The sequence below is a fragment of the Myxocyprinus asiaticus genome, chromosome 50 (assembly GCF_019703515.2).
Source record: "Myxocyprinus asiaticus isolate MX2 ecotype Aquarium Trade chromosome 50, UBuf_Myxa_2, whole genome shotgun sequence".
Taxonomy (NCBI): Eukaryota; Metazoa; Chordata; class Actinopteri; order Cypriniformes; family Catostomidae; genus Myxocyprinus; species Myxocyprinus asiaticus.
In genome coordinates, this window is record NC_059393.1 from 13,429,652 (window position 1) to 13,452,628 (window position 22,977).

Sequence of the window (22,977 nt, forward strand, 5' to 3'; positions counted from 1 at the left end):
GCTTATGGGAAACGCTGTGATTAAAAAGACCATGAAGGCCAATGGTAATCTAGTTGTCTAACCCAAAGGAGATTTGATATTTCAAACTTCACTGTGTGATACTTTATTTTGGGCCACACAAAGTGCCATACAAGGGCTAATTACAGTGCTTGAAATGCATTAAAAAGGTGTACAACCACCCATTGACTTAGGCTTACAGAATTTTCAACATTCAAATTCTAATGCTGCCTTGAAGATATGTCAGAATGATTGTATTTGAGAGAAGCATACTTTGAATGCCACCACAGTGTTGTAATTACCAAAGAATAGCTCAAGAATCGAGGTCAAGTTGTATCGATCATGTGTTGCAATTGTGAATGTTGACTGTACAGTTCATCCGCAATGTGTGTACTGCTGATGAAACAGTGATAAAATTTCCCATTAAATTCTATAAAATCATAATTCATAAAAAAGACAGGCTTATACAACCAAACTATATTTTCCATGATTCTCTGTGTCAGCACAAGTCTGATAATAGATAGATGCACATCATTTGTTCTTCATTTTGTTGCACTACAACTTAAAAGCTTGTTTGTTGGGAGGTAAACAGGAAATATGCAACTGCCAAACACATCAAATTTTTTTAAAACCAAAATCCCAAACTTACATCATAATTATGATTTTCTAACTCATAAGTATTAAGGACTTGAAGGCAGCATTACTTTCAGCAATGATGTCATTGTAATATTTTCACACTTAATTGTGACTTGATCACACGTTCTCATGAATCGCAAATGTAGCTAAGCATTTCTAGAGCAAAATATGAACCTCAACCAGAGACTGTAGGGAATAAGACGGGTCACTGGTACTCTTTTGAATGGGAGAAATAGTAATGATGAATATAGCAGAAATTTAAGTCCTGACTAACAGTTAAGAGCCAATCAACTTTTAGATAGTAACATCGCCCATCGTTTTTTTTTCGAGAATGTGCATACTCATTAGCTTTACCAGCATGAAAAATCAAGTTCTTTAGCATGATCTGAGCTAAAGAAGAATTTATGACATGACTGTTGTCCAATTTTAATCGCTGATGTTAAATGTTATTTGCTTATAATATTGACCAACCGTTTTGGAGAATACAGTCTTTCGCCATTCAAGTAGATATGAGCTTTACTTGTATCTAGGGATACCGCGGTGTGAGTTTTGATGGTTAGACTACCGTCTGAGAAAAATAAAAATCACGGTTAACCGGTTTTACAAAGTTTTCTTATTATTCAACAGCACTGAGGCAAAAAAAGTAATATCACATCACAATTAAACGTGTTATTGGATGCATTTCTTTGCGATTCATGGACTCTAAGCGAAGCCATACAATAGTAAAACAGAAGTTAAATAATAAAGAGAAGCTCCAACTCAAGCACAACACCACTTATGTGCATCCCAGATGCAGAAGGATGTGTATTGCGATTCCAAAAAGTAGCACAGCTACAAATATTAAACTCACTAGTTGATTGTTTGATGACTAGTGGAACATCCTGTCCCATTTATAGGATGTGCATCTTTATATGACTTCTGTGAGTGTCTGTATTACCGTCGTCTTCAGTAACCCTCGGTCCTTCAAATGCTCCCAAACAGCGGATAGAAGACGCTTTTGGTGAATGAGTCTATTTTGGAGTTTGTGTCTAACCCCAGTTTCACGTGAATTGAAATTTCACGTTTAGTCCTCGATACCTGGCCAAGCACCACATGGACACAGTCCATAATCATAGCAACTGCTCTAACCACCCAGGCACAAGCAAAAAAAAATTGAAAACTAAGAAATGGCTTCCATTCTAATGAAAACAAGAGTGCAGGTGTTTTGCCCTTTGCAGCAGGCTTCAGTCAGATTCGTTAGATCTTCAAGCACCATCTAACCGCAAAACCCAACAGCACTTAAAATTTGATTGGGAGATCGATAAAGAGCCACATGAGAGTTCTGCATTGTCTGTTAAATTTATTTGGAAAGGTACACATAATAACGGTTTGCTGCTGGCTTCTGGGAATAATTTTGAGCAAATTATATGACTCCAGAGGCAGACAGATGTGTTAGGCCGTCAGTCTTCAGAAGGGCTGAACTCTGTTTGGCAGTGGATTTCTGAGCTTATGTGACTGAACTCTAAGTGCGGAAACAGAAGAGACCTGACAATAGGAATTCGGGGACTGGGTGGATTTGTAGATTCTGGCGTGAGGAATCAAAGCTGGAGCCGTGTGAAGGCATGCCAGGAATAAGGAGGGGTGCGCAGGTGTGCAGAGGGGGCATGGACTACCGGAGAGGATGCCAGCACCTACCAGAAATCACACATGGGTCATACCTGGTCTGGCCACATTCAGACTCAGTGCGTACATCAAACACCAACCTACTGAATCAAAAGGTGCATGTGTGTGATTGTGTGTTTTAAAAAGGCAGTGGGCCCTCTCTGCTCTGAAACTAGAGCAAGGCATTTCTATTGAATACTAACAAATTTGTATGCCCTTCCCATTAGAAAAAAAAAATCCAGCTGAAACCAGCTTCTGATGGTATCTGGTTTTACATGGTTTCTGGCTGGTGCTAAATGGTTGATCAGTTGGACTACCAACTTGTGGGTTATGCTCGATCAACTTGAAAGTCTACCTTTGACAAGCAAGAAATCTGTTACCATGTTCCAAAAACCCCATTGATGACGTTAAGCTGGTATAACCTGGATTTTCCAGCAGGGATCCAACCAAGTCATAAACACTGACATTTTAACCTTTCTTCCTATTCCTCGTCACACAAATACATTGCATGAGGAATTCAGTGAAGAAGTCTTCCCATGGATCGACTGAATAACATACTTGGGAAAAACATATTTAGATAAAATCTCAGTGAATGCATGTATTTCCACAAGGGTTGTACCTGTGATACTGCGTCTGTAGGAACTGAAACTCCTCCTTTATGCGGTCCAGGGTCTCGGGGTAGGTGAGTTTAAGAGGTTGGGTCGACCCCGATGCTGCTGCAGCTGAAGCCGAGGCCCCAGGTGGTGGCTGCAGAGGTGCCTGCAGGACAAAAAAATAAAATAAGGGTTAGCATCAGAGAACTTTTGTAATGCAGGACAAAAACGTAAGAATTAAAATTCTGTCATGATTACAGAACAGTTGGAATAAAGTGCTAGAGTCACATGGACTACTTTTGTTGTGCTTTGTTTTCCATTTTGGAGCTTAACACACCCTGGATACTGTATGCTTTCATTATCTGGAAGGAAGCAGTGTGAACATTCGGCTAAACATTTCCTTTAGTATTTCACTGGGAAAAAAAGTCACAGGTTTGGAACGACATGACAAGGGTGAGTAAATTACATTTTCATTTTTGGGTGAACTACCCCTTTAAATTTCTGATACAAGAACCTGAAGATCTTTTCAGTGAATGATATTAGTGAATCTCAGCATAGAATTGTGAAGTTATGCATTCTTAAAAAAATCAGTGACAAGTGCTGATGGGAATGATCAGTGCGAACATGATTTGAGGAGTTAATTGCATCAAGGGCCATGTCTGTGTAAGACAGAGATTGCTGTGCACAAAGCAGAAATGAAGGACACTGATGAAAGACAAACTCCCCAGTACAAGAGTAAGCAATGACAGAATAACAGGGTATGGGGGTTGGGGTACTTCCATGACATAGGCTCCATTGTAAAGGGATAAAGCATTACAGACAGATGCATGTCTATATCACTGTGTACTAAGAATGGGGGACTGGGGTGGGGACCATGCTTACTGCTAGAATTTAGACATTTGTTTAAAATTAAGCATGGATTAGAGGAGGGCACAAGAAAGAGGACCCGATTAGGGTGGGACCCCACCAAGCTAACTGAATCCAGTCTGCTCCTCCAATTAGGAGCTTGGCTTTAGGGTAATGCAGACAGACAGGCAGACAAAAGCCTGTGTGCCATACAGTAGGGCCTCCGTCTATCTGTCTTGATGCACCTCTGCCGACAAAGGTCCTACAGTTAGCAACTGTACCTTGCAGGGGCTCTTGCAATTCTCGTGGGAATCTCTTCTTTTACTGAGCCAAAGGAGGGAAAACGGCCAAAAGGGCATGATTGATCAAATGTGAAACTGCATAAAACCCCATTACTTCAATTAGCACTGAGCATTTGGTTATGACATTAGTCACATTTACTGCCAAACACGCCCAACTAACCACTGGCAAAGTGTCATAGGGTGTTATGAGCATGCTTGACCTGAATTAACATGGGAAAACCCTTGACCAGGCCAAGAATTACTGCGAAAATGACAATACAGTACATGGAGCTTAAAGCTTGTCTTGGAAGGATGGGGACAGATGTAGCTGCAAGTATCAACTTAGGGGCAGGGGGTGTCTGTGGGTAAAAGGGATCACACTCTGTCGAAGCAGTCGGGGGGATGTTGGTAGGGGGGTTGGACCCAGCAACATGGGGAGAATGGAGCCCCTAGGCCTTCGGCTCATGGGAGACACAGCACATTGTTAGAGTCTCTAACGAGCTCCACTCTGCAGCCCTGCATTTCAATCTGCTGTCCAGATCCCTAGGCTCTCACAGTTCCAACCAAGCAGGGAGCGGGAGCGCGCACACACACACACACACACACACACACACACACACACACACCTCTTTGCAGGCCAAAGAAAAGAGTCTGGAGAACAAGAGGAAGGCCATTTGACGGTGGAAGGCGGGAGGAGGGGGAATGACACATGGCTCTATTCCTTTCTTCCTTTATATCTCCTCTTTCTCAACCCCACCCAGCCTCTCACTCTAATATTCACCTCTTTTATTTGAATTTTGTGTACAGGTGCAAAGAGACATCCGGAATGAAAAGAAAACAGGGTCGACAAGGAAGAGCAGGGCCTTTGCTGAAAGGGTAAGAGCAAAGAGCCAGTTGCATGGAGCTCCTTGGAGACTAAATATTCATTAATTAGACATTCTGGTTTCCAAAACTGACGAGTGACAACCTCTCAGAGGCCATTATTGCAGCGCCATTGGCTGTGTTTGGAATGAAATACTTCACTTACTGTACACTGTATAATGCATACTATTTGTGAAAAAAGGCAATGCAACAATAACTGTTTTAAACAGAGTTGTCACATGATCTCATCATTTTGCATGAGAGTGGTGTCCATTGATCATCCTGGAAATAAATATGGTTATATTATGCAATACAGTATTCTGTACAATGTGCTCTGTTGTAATGGCAGCCCGTGCATTTTAAGTCTTGGCCTTCAGTGCAATTCATGCCATTAAGAAAACACTGTTTCACAATTAATAAGATACCTTATGCCTATGGACATCATACATTACATCGCAATCAAATAAGACCAACTGACATTTTTAAAATACGTCCACACACAAAAGCCAAAACCAAGAAGGTCTAATTCCAGGAAAAAGCTATCTAAATGTTGCTTTCAGTAATTTTTATTTTATAAGGGTACACGGTTACTTTTCAGAACTTAAGCTGACACTGAATGCTCCAGCCAGCCTAATTTACACTTCGAAAACTCCTGATGTTGCTATAATAATACAAAAAGCACTTACCAATTTACTTCGTGAAAATCAGCCCTCCTTTCCCGTTTACATATCAGGTTTTTAAATCCATAAGGATCTCTTTCTCAATGGCAATAGCGGCAGTGTCAGCAAGATCTCGCGCTCTTCGCTTTCAAATTATGTACATCACTTAAAGCGTGATTGTGTCACTCAAGGCCAGGTAGAAGGCCTCGACTGGGACATATCCTAAAGACCACAACCACCAAGAACAAATAAATCAATCTGATTGGCTGGTGAATCTGACAATCTTGACTACAGATGCCTATTCACTTGAACTGTTGAGGGATTCTGTAGAAATTCTGAAGGCTTAACGGGGTGGAGCTCAGACTGCTTCGGAAGCGCTCGGCTTTGGGCATGCGATTTGTGAACCAGTCGTCACGCTTCACTTGTGAGGATCAAGGAAGAAATTCTGATTAGATAAACTATTTGTTGCTTGCTATTTGTTTTTAGATGAATTAGGAGTGGAAAGTGACTGAAAATAAATAGGCAAAAAGGTGAATGAGAAAGGATGAAAAAAAATATGTATTTATTAGACATGTTAGGCCAGCAGAGAAGGCTCTGCTAGCCCTGAGAACTCACCACTGCTCTGTTGTATGGTGCACATTTTGGAAAATCTAGTATTTCAGCCGGATATTCCATGCACAAAGAAAAGTTGTGTAAGCGAAGCGTAAAAATCATGTACAGTTAGCCTGTCATCATCGCAAAATAATCCAGACAGGGTGGTCACGATCCCGAAATAACATTATTTTGTGAGGAAAAAGAGACTGGTGTCTCCAGAAGCAGCCGAATTCAACATCTGGTTAACGTCACAGTTTTGTACGGTATCAGGGATATTGCAAATCCTCTGACCGTCTCACTTATTACATGACTACTTACCATATAAATAAATAAATGGTCATGAAATATTGAAGTTTAAATTACTTTATTAGCTTACTTGTAGAGATCGCAGAGTGATAAGAGAAGATGGCTTGCAATACCCGGGATAACTGGTCAAATGTAACTATCCCTGGATGCGTGGTCATTTTTCAAAAATATCAGACTTATTGTCACGATACCAACATTTCAGTAGTCTGTACTGATACCACAGAAATTTCACGGTTCTCCAGACCAATTTCGATACCACAGCAAAAATATGCTGATATGGTCATGTGCTATTTAAAACACTCCTTTAGTCCACTTAGTTACATTTCAATATTAAGAATAAATTAAAAGAAATGCATGTTTCCTTCAAGTGTTTCTCAATTAAGTATGGATTAATTGAGTAATTAAGTGTTTAAGTAGGGCCCTACTGAAATCTATTTTTTCCTTCACATTTTTTCCCCCCATAATTACGTTTTAAAATGTATTAAAATGGTGTCTAAACAAATTAATTAACTTTTTAAAAAAAATTAACAAGAAAGAGCAATTACTTTACAACATACCATTGCATTTTTTTAACAAACTTTTTAGTACAACACTAAAAACTAACCTTGCTTCAGATATATTGCTTAAGTTTTATTATTATTACTATAATTTATTAATCAATATTATTAATTACAACAGTGAATGTTACATTTTATTACAGTTGTAATATTTGTTTTCAGATTAACATTTTTATTGGTTGCTTCTCAACATGACACAAAGAAAACTCAAAGCAAATTCATATTCAGAGTCAACCATTAAACCCCATTGTTTCCATTCCCCCCTCCCGATCCCCAACCAAACATCCCTGTAGCCAAAGACGAGCACACATGCAGATAGAAATATATATATACACACACACACACACACACAGCAAAAAAAGAAACGTCCTCTCACTTTCAACTGCTTTTATTTTCAGCAAACTCAACGTGTAAATATTTGTATGAACATAAAAAGATTCAACAACTAAGACATAAACTGAACAAGTTTCACAGACATGTGACTAACAGAAATGGAATAATGTGTCCCTGAAGAAAGTAACAGTCAGTATCTGGTGTGGCCACCAGCTGCATTAGATTTGCCAGTTCTTGCTGTGAGATGTTACCACACTCTTCCACCAAAGCACTTGAAAGTTCCCGGACATTTCTGGGGGGAATGGGCCTAGCCCTCACCCTCCGATCCAACAGGTCCCAGACGTGCTCAATGGGATTGAGATCCGGGCTCTTTGTTTGCCATGGCAGAACACCGACATTACTGTCTTCCAGGAAATCATGCACAGAACGAGCAGTATGGCTGGTGGCATTGTCAAGTTGAAGGGTTTTATCAGGATGAGCCTGCAGGAAGGATATCACATGAGGGAGGAGGATGTCTTCCCTGTAACGCACAGCATTGAGATTGCAGGCAATGGCAACAAGCTCAGTCCGATGATGCTGTGACACACCGCCCCAGACCATGACAGACCCTCCACCTCCAAATCAATCCCGCTCCAGCGTACAGGCCTCGGTGTAATGCTCATTCCTTCGACGATAAACGCGAGTCCGACCATCACTCCTGGTGAGACAAAACTGTGACTCGTCAGTGAAGAGCACTTTTTGCCAGTCCTGTCTGGTCCAGCGAAGGTGGGTTTGTGCCCACAGGCGACGTCGTTGCCGGCGATGTCTGGTAAGGACCTGCCTTACAACAGGCCTACAAGCCCTCAGTCCAGCCTCTCTCAACCTATTGCGGACAGTCTGAGCACTGATGGAGGGATTGTGCATTCCTGGTGTAACTCGGGCAGTTGTTGTTGCCATCCTGTACCTGTCCCACAAATGTGATATTTGGATGTACCGTTCCTGTGCGGGTGTTTTTACACGTGGTCTGCCACTGCGACCATGATCAGCTGTCCTTCCTGTCTCCCTGTAGCGCTGTCTTAGGAGTCTCACAGTACGGACATTGCAATTTATTGCCCTGGCCACATCTGCAGTCCTCATGCCACCATGCAGCATGCCTAAGGCACGTTCACACAGATGAGCAGGGACCCTGGGCATCTTTCTTTTGGTGTTTTTCCAGAGTCAGTAGAAAGGTCTCCTAAGACCTTTAGTGTCCTAAGTTTTTATAACTGTGACCTTAATTGCCTACTATCTGTAAGCTGTTAGTGTCTTAACGACCGTTCCACAGGGCATGTTCATTAATTGTTTATGGTTCACTGAACAAGCATGGAAAACATTGTTTAAACCCTTTACAATAAAGATCTGTAAAGTTATTTGAATTTTTACCAAATTATCTTTAAAATACAGTGTCCTGAAAAAGGGACATTTCTTTTTTTGCTGAGTTTTTTATATATATAATATAAAAAATATTTACTTAGCAATGTAATGACTCCCCTGCTCTTACTTGAGCCTGCACTAAATTAAACTTGTCCACCCCATATCTTCCCAAATTTTCAGCTTCCTGCAGTGAAAGATGCGTTTCTTGAAAAAACGCTATATCATATTCCTTACGTTTAAGAAAAAAAATAACCTTCCTTCTTTTTATGGGGTGCCCCAACCTATTCACATTCCATGTGGACAGAGATAATCCACTCATATTAACACTTGACATTTTGACACAAGAAAAAATAGATTGTGTCAAAAATAAAAAAGACCACATTCCAACATTAGTACAACAAATCAACCCCAGAACTTCCCCCAGAACCAAACAAACAGAAAAAAGAAAAACGTGTGCATTAACCAACCCTCTAAACTCAAACAGTCCATGTACGCCTACGAGAGCCCCCGCGATAACTTTGCCGTCGGATTGTTAGAGTCCGGTGCTTCTATACAAAAATTTCTAAGACAGAATTATACAGCAGAAGATAATCTAAAAAACAAACTCCAGCCCATAAGTGGAATAAACAAACAAACAAAAAAAACCATGTAGATTCATCCACTTAATTGTCTCAAAGGTGTGTTCCTCCACAAAACAAGCTCCAGCTGCTAGCAGAACCAGCACAAAACAAAAAAAACAGGCCGTTCAGTTTTTCGGGCAGTCAAACTCACTCCAATGTCCTGCAAGAAATATTCAACAAAACCAACTCCAGACAACAGGAGGCATAAGCACCCAAAATGAGCAGATTCATCCACAAGCTGTCCCGAAGAAATGATATTACACAAAACAAACTCTATCCGCTAGGCAGAACCAGCACAAAAAGAAACGAAAAAGGCGCTCAGTTTCCTCGAACAGTCGAGTGTATGTTTAATGAGTCAGTCAACCGCAACATGAAAATCACCAAAAGGCTTACTCACTCCAATGTTTTTATGAAAGACAGTGCTTGCTGTGGGCATGTAAATTATCTACGTCCATCCTTAGTATCTATTCTCAGTTTGGCCGGAAACATCAGAGCAAAAGTGATCTTCCGTTGATGTAAGAGTTTCTTGCATTCCTTGAATCGATCACGTTTCTCTCGTCGAATCTGCAAAGTCTGGGAACAAGAAAATACTGTGGTTCTTCCAAGAAAGCTTTCCTTTGCTCCTCGCCTCGCATAACATGAGATCTTTATCAGATGATCTCAGAAACTTAGCCAGAACTGATCGGGGCCTGTCTCCCTCAGTCGATCTTCAAGCTGGGACTCTGTGAGCTCGCTCGATTTCCAGCTTATGGCCTGTTATGTTGAGCAGACTCAGGAAGAGCCCGTCTAGGAATTTCACCATATCTCTGCCTTCCTCATGCCTAGGAATTCCAACAATTCGGACATTGTTTCGCCGATTACGATTCTCCAAAATCCTCTTTTCCCAAACGTGTTGCAAGTCTGTCTTGGTCGCTAGCGGATTAGCAGCTAATTCCCTCTCCGATGACTCCAGATATTCGATCCATTTTTCGACGTCCGACAATCTTGTAACCAACTCAGAGAATTTCATCTCCATGGAAGTAATCGATCGACATATTACAGCCAAATCCTCCAAGTCTGCAATAACCTTCGTCAGCATTGCCGACACGTACATCGATTCACGCCAGATTTCTTTCAGTACACCGTCCGATTTGAATCCGCGGCTTCCTGCCTGCCGCTGTGGGGAATCAGCATGAGCACGTAAGTGTCTTTTAATGTCTCCAGAGCCCAAGGTTTTTAAATTTTTTGACATATTGTCTGCCTAGAACAGTTAAGAATCAGGGTGTATCGAATCTCACCGGTTTATGACACATATAGCATTAAACATGTCCACTCCTCGCACTGCGCCACGCGAATCCCCAATTGTAATGTTGAAATTTCTTCAATTTCAGGCATATAGCTTTTATTTTGACATGTAGTTCTGACAGAAGCTTCACTTCTTCAGATGGATAAACAGATAGCTACATAGCCCAGTGTGATGTTAAAGCACAAATATTGTGATTTAATTAAATAAATATATAGTGTACATAAGCTGAACGCTTCACAGTGGATCAATGCTTTGCTCTGTCATCTCTCATAAAACACAAATTATTCTCAATGTCTGTTGAGTTTAGAGTGTATAAGTGGTCGGCTTCACACATTCATTTCAAGCACAAAGCTCAAATGCAGACTATGATTGCAGCCTTTCGCGGTTTAATAATCACACTAGGACATATCACAAATTAAATTTGATTTGATTAATTGTGCATTTCAGTGTAAAAGGAGTAACAGAGCACACACACAAATAAGCATGTGAGCATTTAAAAGCAGTCAGCAGTCAAGCAGTGTGATAGTCAGACAGCTTGCGGGTATCGGATTAAGTCGGTGCACTGTACTACCGGTACTGTAGAAACACTGGTATCGTTACATCTCTTTTATTTTAGTACTTACTTTGTTCCGAAGTACTGGTATTTTTGACAACACTAATCAGACTGCTGGATGGATCAGACTGCAGACATAACTGACCAGTCAGAACTGATTATTCCAGAGAGCCATGTAAAAAGCCTACATACTATATACTGTAGAAATAATAGGAGTAGTATTCTTTTCCGAATTTAGCCTGACTTCAAACAGAGAAGCCCTCACATGATCCTTGGTAAAGAACAGCCTGGGGTAAAAGTTGGGAGTTGGAAATTACAGCTTGAGCAGTCTGGCTACTATTAAAAGACCAGTATGCGTACATTACAGGCATGTCCAAATCCATACCTTTGACACTCAACAAGCCTTGGAGTGTTTATGTGTGCATGCAATGTTTATTTATTTTCCTCTAATTGCATGTTGTGTTGCATCAAACCATAATGATCTCCAAAACCCTCCTGCTCACCCACTTGCTAGGACTCGAAACAAGGAAGGCACTGGTAAACACCACAAACAATCATACACATACAGAATTACTGTTATGCCCACTGGGCTGTCCAAACCACAGCTTCCTTTATTCTGTCAGAGGTATAGCTGAGGGATGTACATGACTCCTGTGTAATGCTGTGGCCAGCCATGATGACTGACATCCCAAGACCTGTCAACACAGTGGCCTAACCTTTGATAAAGCTGTTTCTCTTTTTACACACAAATCACTCAGAAAGAACTTACCGCACACTTGAAGTTTCCATTCCCAGAGAATAACTAAAGAGCCTAATTTGAAATTACCTAAACGTTTTTACTCTGCTAAAATCATTGTGTAAATGTGGGGGTTTATAGACAGTTTGTTTTCCTTCAGTATATTTGTATTAGTGTCTTTTCGTGGTAGCTTCACCAAGTGATGCCTTTAAAAACAATGCATTTATGTAAACATCCAGCCTTATAAAATGGGGAGGAGAAGGACAGAATGGGACTTTCTGTATCTCCAAACCATTAGAAGAACCTTTTTTTTTTTTTTTTAGATATACACAGAAATCCAAGGAAACAGGCTAAGCTTTCTGCAGCAACATTTGAAGTTCAGGCAATTGGGGGGGTTACAGTCTGAAGAATTTACATGTTTCCATTGATCGTGTTATAAATATGGAGGGGGGGGGGTTGTACTTGCTTGTTTTGATTATTGGGGGGGGGGGGGGTGTTTAAAGAACATCCCTGGGAATCTGACCTAGGCACGGCCTTGTTTCATTGATCCCATACTTTCCAGCAGCACAGAGCTGTAAGGAATTACCCAATAGTCCTTTACTTACAGTGGGGAGAGGATATGGGGGTGGGGGTACAGTGCCAGGCACCTGTTTCATTAATATCACACATCTTTTCTCTAGCCTCTCCATGAGCTCGTTATTCAAATTTAATCGCTGTCAGGACACATTAGCGGCGGCGCGACGCTGGCTTGTCAGCTGTGGTAATTGCTCTAGGTGCTTCCTTTATGAGGTAACCCGCAGCCTGTTTGTTCTTGCTTTCTCATGGAATTCCATGCTTTCTTCCAATGACTTTTGTAAACCTGGCCCAAAATTTTTATGTTCACAACTGATGGTGCCAAGGTATGTGCCATGGCCAGATTGGGCCAAGCCCTGACAGCACTTGGATTCCCCTTGGGGATGGGAAGGCCGTACAGGAAAGATGTTGGGAAAAGCTGCACACAGGAAGGATGATAATGCTCCTCTCTGGGAGATTTCTTGGCTGGAGCAGGTCCCTCCAGAAGCCAGAATTAGGACCAATCAGCAGGTATCAGTAGGCAAGCTGTAAAAACTGCCCACAGCTTCAGTCTGGTGATTTAAATATGCCAATTAGTAGTCAAGAGATATCCAGAATAATAAGAGAAACTAGTTTCTACCATAGTGGTCTCAAATATGAACAACTATCCAGTTTGTAGTTTGCAGAACTCAAGCTTCAAAATACAGCAGCATATATTTCTTATGAATACAATAACCTTATTTAAATAACATCAAAAATTGGTATGACTCTCCTTCTTTGCACAAAGTCAAACTTTAAACAACAACCACTTAAGGAGCCAATACACTTCTAGCGAAATCGAAGAAAAAACAGGTGTGATGTAATTTTGAACAAAATCTGGAAGAAAGTGTTTAAGTTTGTTACAGTTTGCCAGCGCAAACTTTCAGGAAAAATTTGTACCGGCTGTTAAACACTTTCTTACTGCCATTGGTTCACATCATTGGTGGGTGTGACCTGGTGCTCCACCCACTTTGAGGCCAACATCTTTTTCAAGCGGTGAGGGTGTGTCTGAATGTTTGCAAACAATATGCCATTGCTCAGCGGTTTCAACGTTTTTCCAGCTCTGAACAAGCCTTCTCTCTCTCTATTCAGTTTTAGAAGTAGGCTATGATTTAAAAACTGATAGACTACACAGCATGAAAATTACTGTCCTAATAAAGAGGGCTAATGAAGAGAATTTTGACTTAAGTCATCAACACATGGTCATTTAAAGAATGCCGTTTGTATTAAATTGCTTTCTTTAAACAAGATGACAATTTTTGATGTAATAACCTTGTTCACAAATTGATGACTGGTTGCATCTGCCCAGCAATGCATGCTGTATTATTACAATTTCAAGAGATATTTGCCCTTATTCCACTAAATTAAAGCCTAGGTCATAATAAATCTGAATTCAAAATCACACTTCAAGTTTAACACTATAAATGGTCATATAGCCAATTTCCCATTGAATTATAAAAGTTAGTTATATACCACTATGGGTATATACTGTAACTCTTCACTTAACCACCCAGGGATGTACATTTAATGTCTATAAACCTAAAGCTGTGATTGGCAATGAGATGAAGATCTCTCTTCCTAATCAGATCATGGGAAAACAGGTTGGACTAATCACTCTTTCAAAAGAGAAAAGAATTAAGAAACTTGGATAATTCAATGTAGAGCACAATTAAAGGGGTGAAATACCTAAATATTTCACCTATGTATTGTGCACCTAGCTCGGATGATGAAAATGCACACCCCGGTGGAATCTAATTTCCATCCCTTAGGAAATGAATGTCAAAGCATTCTTAGGGAAGGTTGGGGGGTGCTGGGGGAGGGGTGTATAGTGACTGGAAATCTCAAGGATTTAAACACATAGTTTATACCAATTCCTCTATAATGTGTTTAATGATAACTGGTACACATTAAAAGCCCAAATCAAGTTATTTTGATGCTACATGCCTATGAGTAGAATGCTTTAGGGATGTGCATGAGTAATCGGTTGAGTACTCATTCAGCTTTAAATATTCGACTAGAATATTGCAATTCGATTTTCCTTTGTGCCTTTGCTTGCCATAGGCAACAATGAAACCGCTTATCTCACCTGAATATTGCCATTACAACTCAATGCATTGGTTGATGCAGTGGAAGCATGATGCTGTTAAAGGAATAGTTCACCCTAAAAGAACATTTTTAAAGTATTTAAAGTGATTGCATTGCTTCAGAAGACATGGAAGTGCTATGTGTAAGTGCAAACGTTTTTTGTAAATTTTGAACCAAGATGTTGTTGTTTATGCATAGAGCTAATTTTTTCATAAGAAAAACAGATTTGAAACACTTAAGGCTGAACTTAAATTGTACATTTCAAATAATCGATTATGCTTTTTTTGTGTTAGAGTACTTGACTAAAGAATTACTCAAAATACCCATCCCTACAATGTTTATGAGTAAAGTGATAATTGAATTACACCATTAATGAAAAAAAATAAATACCTAAAACATATTCTGCATCAAATGATGGTCACATTGTGGGTTTGATCACACAGTATTTCAATCTTAAAATGCATACTTTAGGTTTATGACAGGTGAAAGCCAATAACGGAGGTATACTTGCATACAAAGAAGAAACTTTGAGTGCAATTAGCAAGATGGCAATATAGAAGTCCTCGAGTTATAAACAGAAGAAATGTATCTTCAAGCTCTATGATGAAAGGTCAACAACAACAACATAATCAAAGTTAATTATAACATCAAAGTATATATTCTAGTATAAATAAAAACTTTTTCCCAAAGCAATTTCAAAGGGCGGCACACAGATTGATCAGCTACATCAAATATTCGAATGATTAAAAGATCAAGGATAAAAAGCACATTAAAGTGATTATTGTTTTGATGCAATCATGGTTTGATAAGCCGCATTACTCGACCAACAACAGTTTCACAATGCACGTGAGTGTTTACCCTAAATAGGGTACAAGGGTGCAAACATGCTTTCATTCAAAGATGAAACACATGAAACGCATTGCGCACCAAACATACAGTCAATTTATGGAGTACTGAAACAACTTACCGGGTTGCGGTTCTGTGGAAACATTGTGAATAGCGGGTCTGTCGCGGTTCGAGGGTCTTCCAGTGATGTTAAATGTTGTTTCGGATGAGTTTGTGTGCCTTTGCTGCTCTCACAAGAACATTTGGCCCTGTTTCAGTGGCGCCAGGCTCGGTTCGCTCATTCCTCGCTCGAGACTCCCTTTGTTCTGCGGTATCTCGCAATGTAACGATGAGCCCAGTCCGGTATCGAGTCCCTCTGCGTTCGGCCTTCAGTGCTCCCCCGCCCTGTGTGTGTTTTACTGATGGAAATAATAAAGAAACAAACTGGACGGCCAGCTATCGCGCTCCCAAGACGCGACGCTCACGCAACCGCAGCTTCTTTTGTCTGCTTCACTGTCCCACTCCTTTCACACAACCCCTTCCTTTCGGATCCTCAGCTGTTTTCAATGGGACATGCGAGTTGTTTTCTTGGAGAGGAGCTTATGCCACCCCCCCGTGCAAAATAGAAGGGGCTTGGCTTGTGGTAACCAAAGAGTTAAATTCTCATGTTACATTCTTTTTATGTTGTGGTGGGAGTATGGATCCATAAGACACAAGGGTTGATTTGTTCAGTGCTGTATTCGATTATACATGTGCAAAACAACCTAATATGCAAATATGTTAATAGGCTCATTGTTGTCCTCTCCAAAATATTTTATCACGTAGTTTATATATACCACTCTGTCTCCGTAGGATGTTCACACTCACTCCCTTCGTGTTGTCTAATTTTATGCACAAGCCTTCCAGAATTTCGATTGAAAAATAAGGGTGCAGCTAACTGTACAATTGATTGAATGATTGAATGAAATCTCCACGTGGGGTTTGGCCCAGCCGCAAGCAACGCTGACAGAGGTAGCCAATCAGCACCAAGAGCGCCCCACGTGGGGCACGCTAACCGCTCGCTTATTGGTGCGCGTCAGATTTATAGACCCTCCGAACGTCAATCAGGCGCTCTTGGAACTGCCAAGAAAATTTAACTCTTTCGGTGCGCGCTGCGAGAACATGTGAATTGAAATTCCGTTTGTGATGCAAAATAGATTCTTTTTTTAATTATTATTTTAAATCGCTTTGTATTGTTTCAGAACGCCTACAATCAAATGCCAAGGCTAGTGGTTTAAAACAGGGGGGTATTTTCTATGTAAATTACTTTGTGTTTGCAGTCTCTCCATCTGTTTATGAAATGTCTTGATTTGAAGATTCGTAAGATTCAGACATTAATATTTGTATCTCTGATCTTTGATCTCTTGACATATGAAACATCACTTCGCTATAAGTGAGGGGGGGGGATAAGCCAAGTGTGTGACCTAAATCTTGAGTGTCAGGGAATACAGCTTAATATGCCCACAAAGGCATTATCACTAAGGAATGTCAAGGCATCAGCTGAATTTGAGTCAAAACAACTGCCGGAAAGACAGTGGGTGATTTTCAAGCATCATTGTAACATACAAAATCTAATATGTAAGCCCCCATTTGGCGTAAAGAAATGCAAAAATGCATTTATTAGTATTCAGGTGGCATGACCCTTTAGTGGGGCTTATAATTAGAGAGGCAGATATTGAAAAAGTAATTTGCCTACTGTAGAAATCACTACCTGCCAGCAATGTGGCTGCATAACAGAAAGAATGGATGCAAAGGAGGAGAGAAAATAGAAGGAAGGAGGAGTGTTGAGGGATCTGGTTAAAAGAGGGATACAGATTTAAAGGATGTATGGGGGTTTGGAGGGGAGAAGGGGCATTATTGCCATTTTTCACCTGAATTTTAATGCATAGAGCCGGGTCTCCCTTCTAGCCACTGTGGTCCATCTGTATTGGAAGTAGTCATAAGCGAGCCACATATTACAGAGTCATGCTGCAGGATGTCTGATGTGCAATGTTTGGTGTGTATGTGTGTGTGTGCAGACTGCAGAGAGAGAGAGATGGAAAAAAGTAAAGCTTTTTCATCTCAGATTTTGGGAAAGTTTTCAAGTAACAGTCAATATCTCCATTGATCTCCATTTCACAGATCAGGCAAGAGAGAAGCTGTTCCATTAAAGGCCGTGAACACTTGAGCCAAGAAAATAGAACAAAATATATTTTTATCCCCTGAAAATTTTAACATTATTTATTGAGCGACGTTTCTCACAAGTAACAAATAAATTTGATCAATGCTCCTCTCTTGTAATTCACTTTCGGATGGTCGGCTGAATGCAGCCCACACAATATTGCAACAACACAGAAGGCCATGCATTTTGAAGTCAACAGAAAGAGATGAGCATGTGCACCAGTACGTGACAGCCTACATTACTGGGGAAATATGCTTTTAACGGAGTGAATTGGAGGGCACAAAGCAATATAGTTCACCCAAAAATGTGTCATTTACTCAAAAACATTACAAAAAATTAGATATTTTGAAGAATGGTCTTGCACCTCTTTTTCTACAGTTCCCGTCCACTTTCTCAGCTGTCTTGGTTCTGGAAAGTATTTTTCCGATTCATTTCTTTCATAAGGATTTCATAAAATCCTTTATAAAAGCATTCTAAGGGATGAACCAAATCAACCAGTTCTGAGGGGAATCACAAAATTACCAACTTTGATTTGATGCAAAAAAAATATATATTAAAAAAATATTTGAAAATCAAAAGTTTCAAGACTGTGTACTTAACATCTTGGAGGGAATGAACTACAATCCCATGAAGAATTGTGAATGATGTAATAGAAAAAAATAATTATGGAAATATATAAAACTATTTATTTTAAGTTATCGATTATAAGTGTAGCAACAATATATTTTTATTTTAATGCAAAATATTCTGATATATACAACTATATCAGTAGTTTAAGAGTGTAGGGAGACCAAACTCGATTTGCTGCAGAGCTCTTTTGGCGTGCTTTGTTGGCTGCAATTCTCTGATTGGTGGATTGTTTCTCATTAGGATCATGGGTTGGTAGTTCTTTACCAGGAATTCTGCTATTAAAAATTAAGTTGAAATGATTGGACTGATGGCTTTAGCAGAAGCATACACCATTGATTAACAACCTCAGAGATCGCTGTAGGTCTGTCTTTAAAGGTTTATAAATAATCTTTAAAAATCAATTCCCCTATGGAAAAAAGGAATTGGATTTATGTTGTGCTCTCTAGCAGCTATCAAGCAGGGGCTGTCAAGTTCCAAAAGACATTGTGAAAGCTGTCTATTAACTGAAGTGTGCTGTATTCCAAAGGTGTGTCCCAAGTTGAATGCTTTAGCATCATCCCACGCTGTGTGAATATGTATGCTAATTAAGACATAAGTGTTGAACTGAGGTTGGCAAACACACTAAAACTAGTGGCAACACATCGGCAGCATTTAAAACTTTACTTCTGTCAGCTGTTAAACAGCAAACGCTTTCACGTAGTAAAAAAAAAAAAAAAAACAGTTAAGTTTTCCTTTTGGGACGATACTTCATTTTTAAAATTCATACACTACATGGCTGAGTGCATAGTGTATATTGTAAGTGCATAGTGTATAGTGCATAATTTGGGACACAGCTCAAGCCTTCTTAAGCCATGTAATAGATTTGTGTGAGCAACAGACCGAAATGTACATTGTAATTCACTGAATATCTTGCATATGTTTTAATGTGTGCAACCATTAACTTTTCCTTTAACACAAACACAAAATATGCATTTTCAATTACAGACTTTCATTTAGAGCAGAAACCTAAATTAATTCTGTGACAGAGAAAGAGAGAGATTGTTTGCATTTGTATGTTTGTTGCTCTTGGTGTGACACTTGAGTTTAGTCTTGGTACTTGACTACCTGCTTAAGTAATTAACACAAAATATGCACTTGCAATATGACCTTGCTAAGAAAGCACCTGTTAATAGAATGAATATAAGTGAAATAAACTTATGTCCGACTACATAGTCGGCAGCCAAAAGACTAGAAGAAAATGTTTGAATATCTTTCAACAAAATATGATGCAACAAAGAAACAAACCAGAGCACCTCCATTACTGTTTACAGGCCAGCCTGCTGTATCAGCCTGCCAGAATTTTGCATAGAAGAAATAATAGATGAATGTAATGAGGGACTGTGGCCTCCCAGTGGAGGCATGTGAGTATGTTGCTTGGCCAGTACGGTGGTGACTGACAGCAAGACAAGGCTACGCTGTTGTTGTGATACCCCTCGACACACACACACACACACACACACACACACACACACACACACACACACACACACACACACACACACACACACACACACACACCCCCTCACAGACAAGCCCATGTCAGCATGGAGACAGTAGGCTGATATATTGGATTCTCCTCCCCTGGGAACCCATCCTCCATCTCTCCCCCCATTCATCCATCCCTCCTCCTCTTTCCTGCTTCCCCCAGAGAAGGGGTAATGACCCACATCAGCAGCTACACACACTCTCACACACATTCAAGCACATTTGCACCCACATAGGATATCAAACCTCCATACACAGGCATTAGAAATTCCACCGCACCAATTATTCTGAGCGTAATTAAGAGAAACCCAAAGCTTGTGAGTCATACAAACAAAAATGATGCTTCAACCCCACACATAGAAAAAAAAAAGAAAAAAAAAAACACCATTCAAATGAGCTGGAGTCACATTAGCCTATATATACAAATAGACAGACTATAGTATATATAATCTTAGATCTGGATCTTTCCTGCTGTTGGCTGTCTGTTAGTTCTTTGATACAAAGCAGTCACAAAATGGATGCTAAGGCAGATTTCTTATTATATTTCTATATTGGACCATTACATTTCTGTATGATGATTTGTTTCCCCCCAAAATTGTCTAATTAATTATAATTTGCATTGCATATCAGTGGTATATTTACAAAATATTCCTAAATTATTAAATATTGTTTATTTTTCATATTTTTTTTTTTTTACTATATTCTGTTGAATAATTAAACAAAGATCTATATTTATGAGATTGTGATAAAAAAAAAGTCTTAATGCAAAGATCTTAATTTATTCTTACAGTAATACAGACTGCACCCTCGAAATGTGTCTCAAGCTCCGACTGCCCCCTACAGTTCAACTTCAGTACTGCAATTTACTCGCCGAGGGCGTCAAATTAATATTCACAATTCACGGAGGCGTCTAGTGTGGTGAACATGTTGACTGCGGGAGTACTTGCAATCCTCACAGTTTGGTTTGTGTTTGCCGAGTAGATTTGCAAGGTTGGTTCATCTTTATTTTGAGGTCTGATTACGATATAAGCGAGCTATAAAATTTAACAATGTTAGCTTAGCCTACTGGTGTCGCGTGCTTTTCGTCTTTACTAGCGCGACATAATCAATGAAGTTTAACGTTCATAGTAACCCTTTTTTTTTTTTTTTTTTTTTTACATTTATCTGCAGACATATTGAATGTCTTTATTGGAGGAACTGCTCTATTGTCCCTCATACTCATGGAGAAAGGAAACAATGAGCCATTTTCTCATAAAAACATACATAGTATACATATATATTCTGCTGAATAACTGATATTTTATCTTTAAAAAGTGTTGTGGACAAAGATGTAGTTTGTTTCGCTTAAACTAATACTACATGATTGAGTGTTACGTGCATGTGGTTCTATGGTGTAATGGTTAGCACTCTGGACTTTGAATCCAGCGATCCGAGTTCAAATCTCGGTAGAACCTGGTGGTTTTATTTTCTCAAGTAAAACAGTGTCTTATTGTAAATGATATACTGGAAAGAAAACAGTCAGAGTCATGCAAAAGTGTTATTCGAACTTGATCCAAGACAACAGAGAATTTATAGGAGACAAGTTGATGTTCAGAATGGAACTAGCATACATACTGCTTACTACATACTACACAGTATAAATAGTATGTGAAACAGTATGCAAATGCTACAATAAACATTTCGAAAAGTAGTATGCTACTTGCTACTGTTGTCTCATGACCTTATTATATTGCATGCTTAATTTTTGCATCCAGTTATCATATCAGAAATAAAAATGGTTATTGCATGGGATGCTATAGTATTCCTTACAGTGTGCTCTGTTGTATAATCAAACTGTGGCAAATGTAGCTGGTCATGCGGATATACCATGCATACAGAAAATCTGTATGCTGTGCATAGTATACATATTATGTTCTACAGAAATAGTGCGAGTAGTATGCTATTCTTAATTTAGGCAATGTCTTTTTGAAAGAGTGTACATTAATGTGATGTCAGCAGACTTAATTCTACTTTTAAAAGCGTTACAGTTTCCTTTTGGTGGGCACAGGTAAGGTGTGCATAATTCATAACGTGATGCTGAAACTCTCACCAAAATGGGGTTATCAGAATTAAGTCATGTGACAATTAACGTGTTTTACTTCAAATGTCCAGTAGGAGTCGGTATAAAAGAAAGTTTGGACAAAGTTGTATCATTTTACTGCTTTTAAATTATGGATATGTGATGTTAATAGAAGTGATACATATTAAGAAAGGCAAGACTTGTCAAAGCAGCACTATTTAAGCTAAATATGACTTTCTCATATTCATTCAATTACACAGCCTCTGTGTGGCAAATGTTTTCTTTTTTGCAATTTCACACTTCAAAACTTAAGAAACTGTTGTTTGGAGGTGTAAAATTCTGAATTTATTAAGGATACAGGTCTACCTCATCACCAGGCACTTCATCTTTTGTATGAATAGTCAATGGGTTGTTATTTTTGTTTGAGTAAAACATTCTTAAATGAGCTTTAAATGGCTGCAGTGTTCATGGATGTTGGCATATTATTAATGCACCAAGCAAAGTGTAGACGTTGTTGCTTCTAGTGCATTCTTGATCACTACTCATCTGAAACTGTCCATCATCACTTTACGAATACCTCTCATTCCAGAACCAAGGTGTTAAAATTGACTGTACCTCTGCATTGGAAACTGACATTCTCCTTGACCTGTAAAGTCACTCGCCGACCACGCGTGAAATTTACAACCGACCAATGTGTTTTGCCTGTTGTGTAATAAGTACGCACTGGGCCACAGAGAACAGCAGCAACAGTGAGCAAGGATAAATATATAAAGCCATGCACCCGGTGGTGGGTATGGCCGCGAGCCAGGCAACACTGACCCCTTGACTTAAAGAAGTGTAGCATTGTCTCTCCGGGTCTCCACAGGTCTATGCTTTTCATAATAAATGCAAGTCAGAGGGCTGGTTCCTTCTGGAGTATTTATTTTTTTCAAGTCTATGCCACATTTGAGTCCAAATTACTTCTATTACCATGACCCAAAAGTAGGAAGACTAGGCCAACAGTGAGTTGAGTATATTTAAATTATGTATTTTAAGCAATGATTTGTGTTTATATGGGGAAAATCTTAAATATTTTATGTTAATTAACCTCTTTCAGAGTAAAAGGCTGAAAATGACATACACAGTTTTTAGTTTAAAAACAAACCTCGAACCCTAAATGTTAAAGTATTAAGT

The 22,977-nt window shown here is 39.5% G+C and overlaps 2 protein-coding genes and 1 non-coding gene across 7 annotated transcripts in view; 2 read left to right on the forward strand and 1 right to left on the reverse strand.

The window, feature by feature from the left end:
- The window catches only part of LOC127439281 (transducin-like enhancer protein 1), a 46,679-nt gene extending 30,688 nt beyond the window's left edge, over window positions 1-15,991 (reverse strand). For all 5 annotated transcript variants that reach the window (XM_051695508.1, XM_051695507.1, XM_051695505.1 and 2 more), the window contains exons 1-2: window positions 15,534-15,991; window positions 2,894-3,033 (exon numbers count right to left, since the gene is read on the reverse strand). In XM_051695508.1, coding sequence (XP_051551468.1) covers window positions 2,894-3,033; window positions 15,534-15,557 — 164 coding nt within the window. In that variant the 5' untranslated portion in view covers window positions 15,558-15,991. The remainder of the gene's footprint in view (window positions 1-2,893; window positions 3,034-15,533) is intronic.
- LOC127439298 (C2 calcium-dependent domain-containing protein 4C-like) overlaps window positions 1-22,977 on the forward strand; it is a 416,605-nt gene that overhangs the window by 344,443 nt on the left and 49,185 nt on the right. The gene's annotated exons all lie outside the window — the stretch shown is intronic.
- On the forward strand, window positions 21,128-21,199 carry trnaq-uug (transfer RNA glutamine (anticodon UUG)). Its single transcript has one exon. It is a non-coding gene; the product is annotated as a tRNA-Gln (tRNA).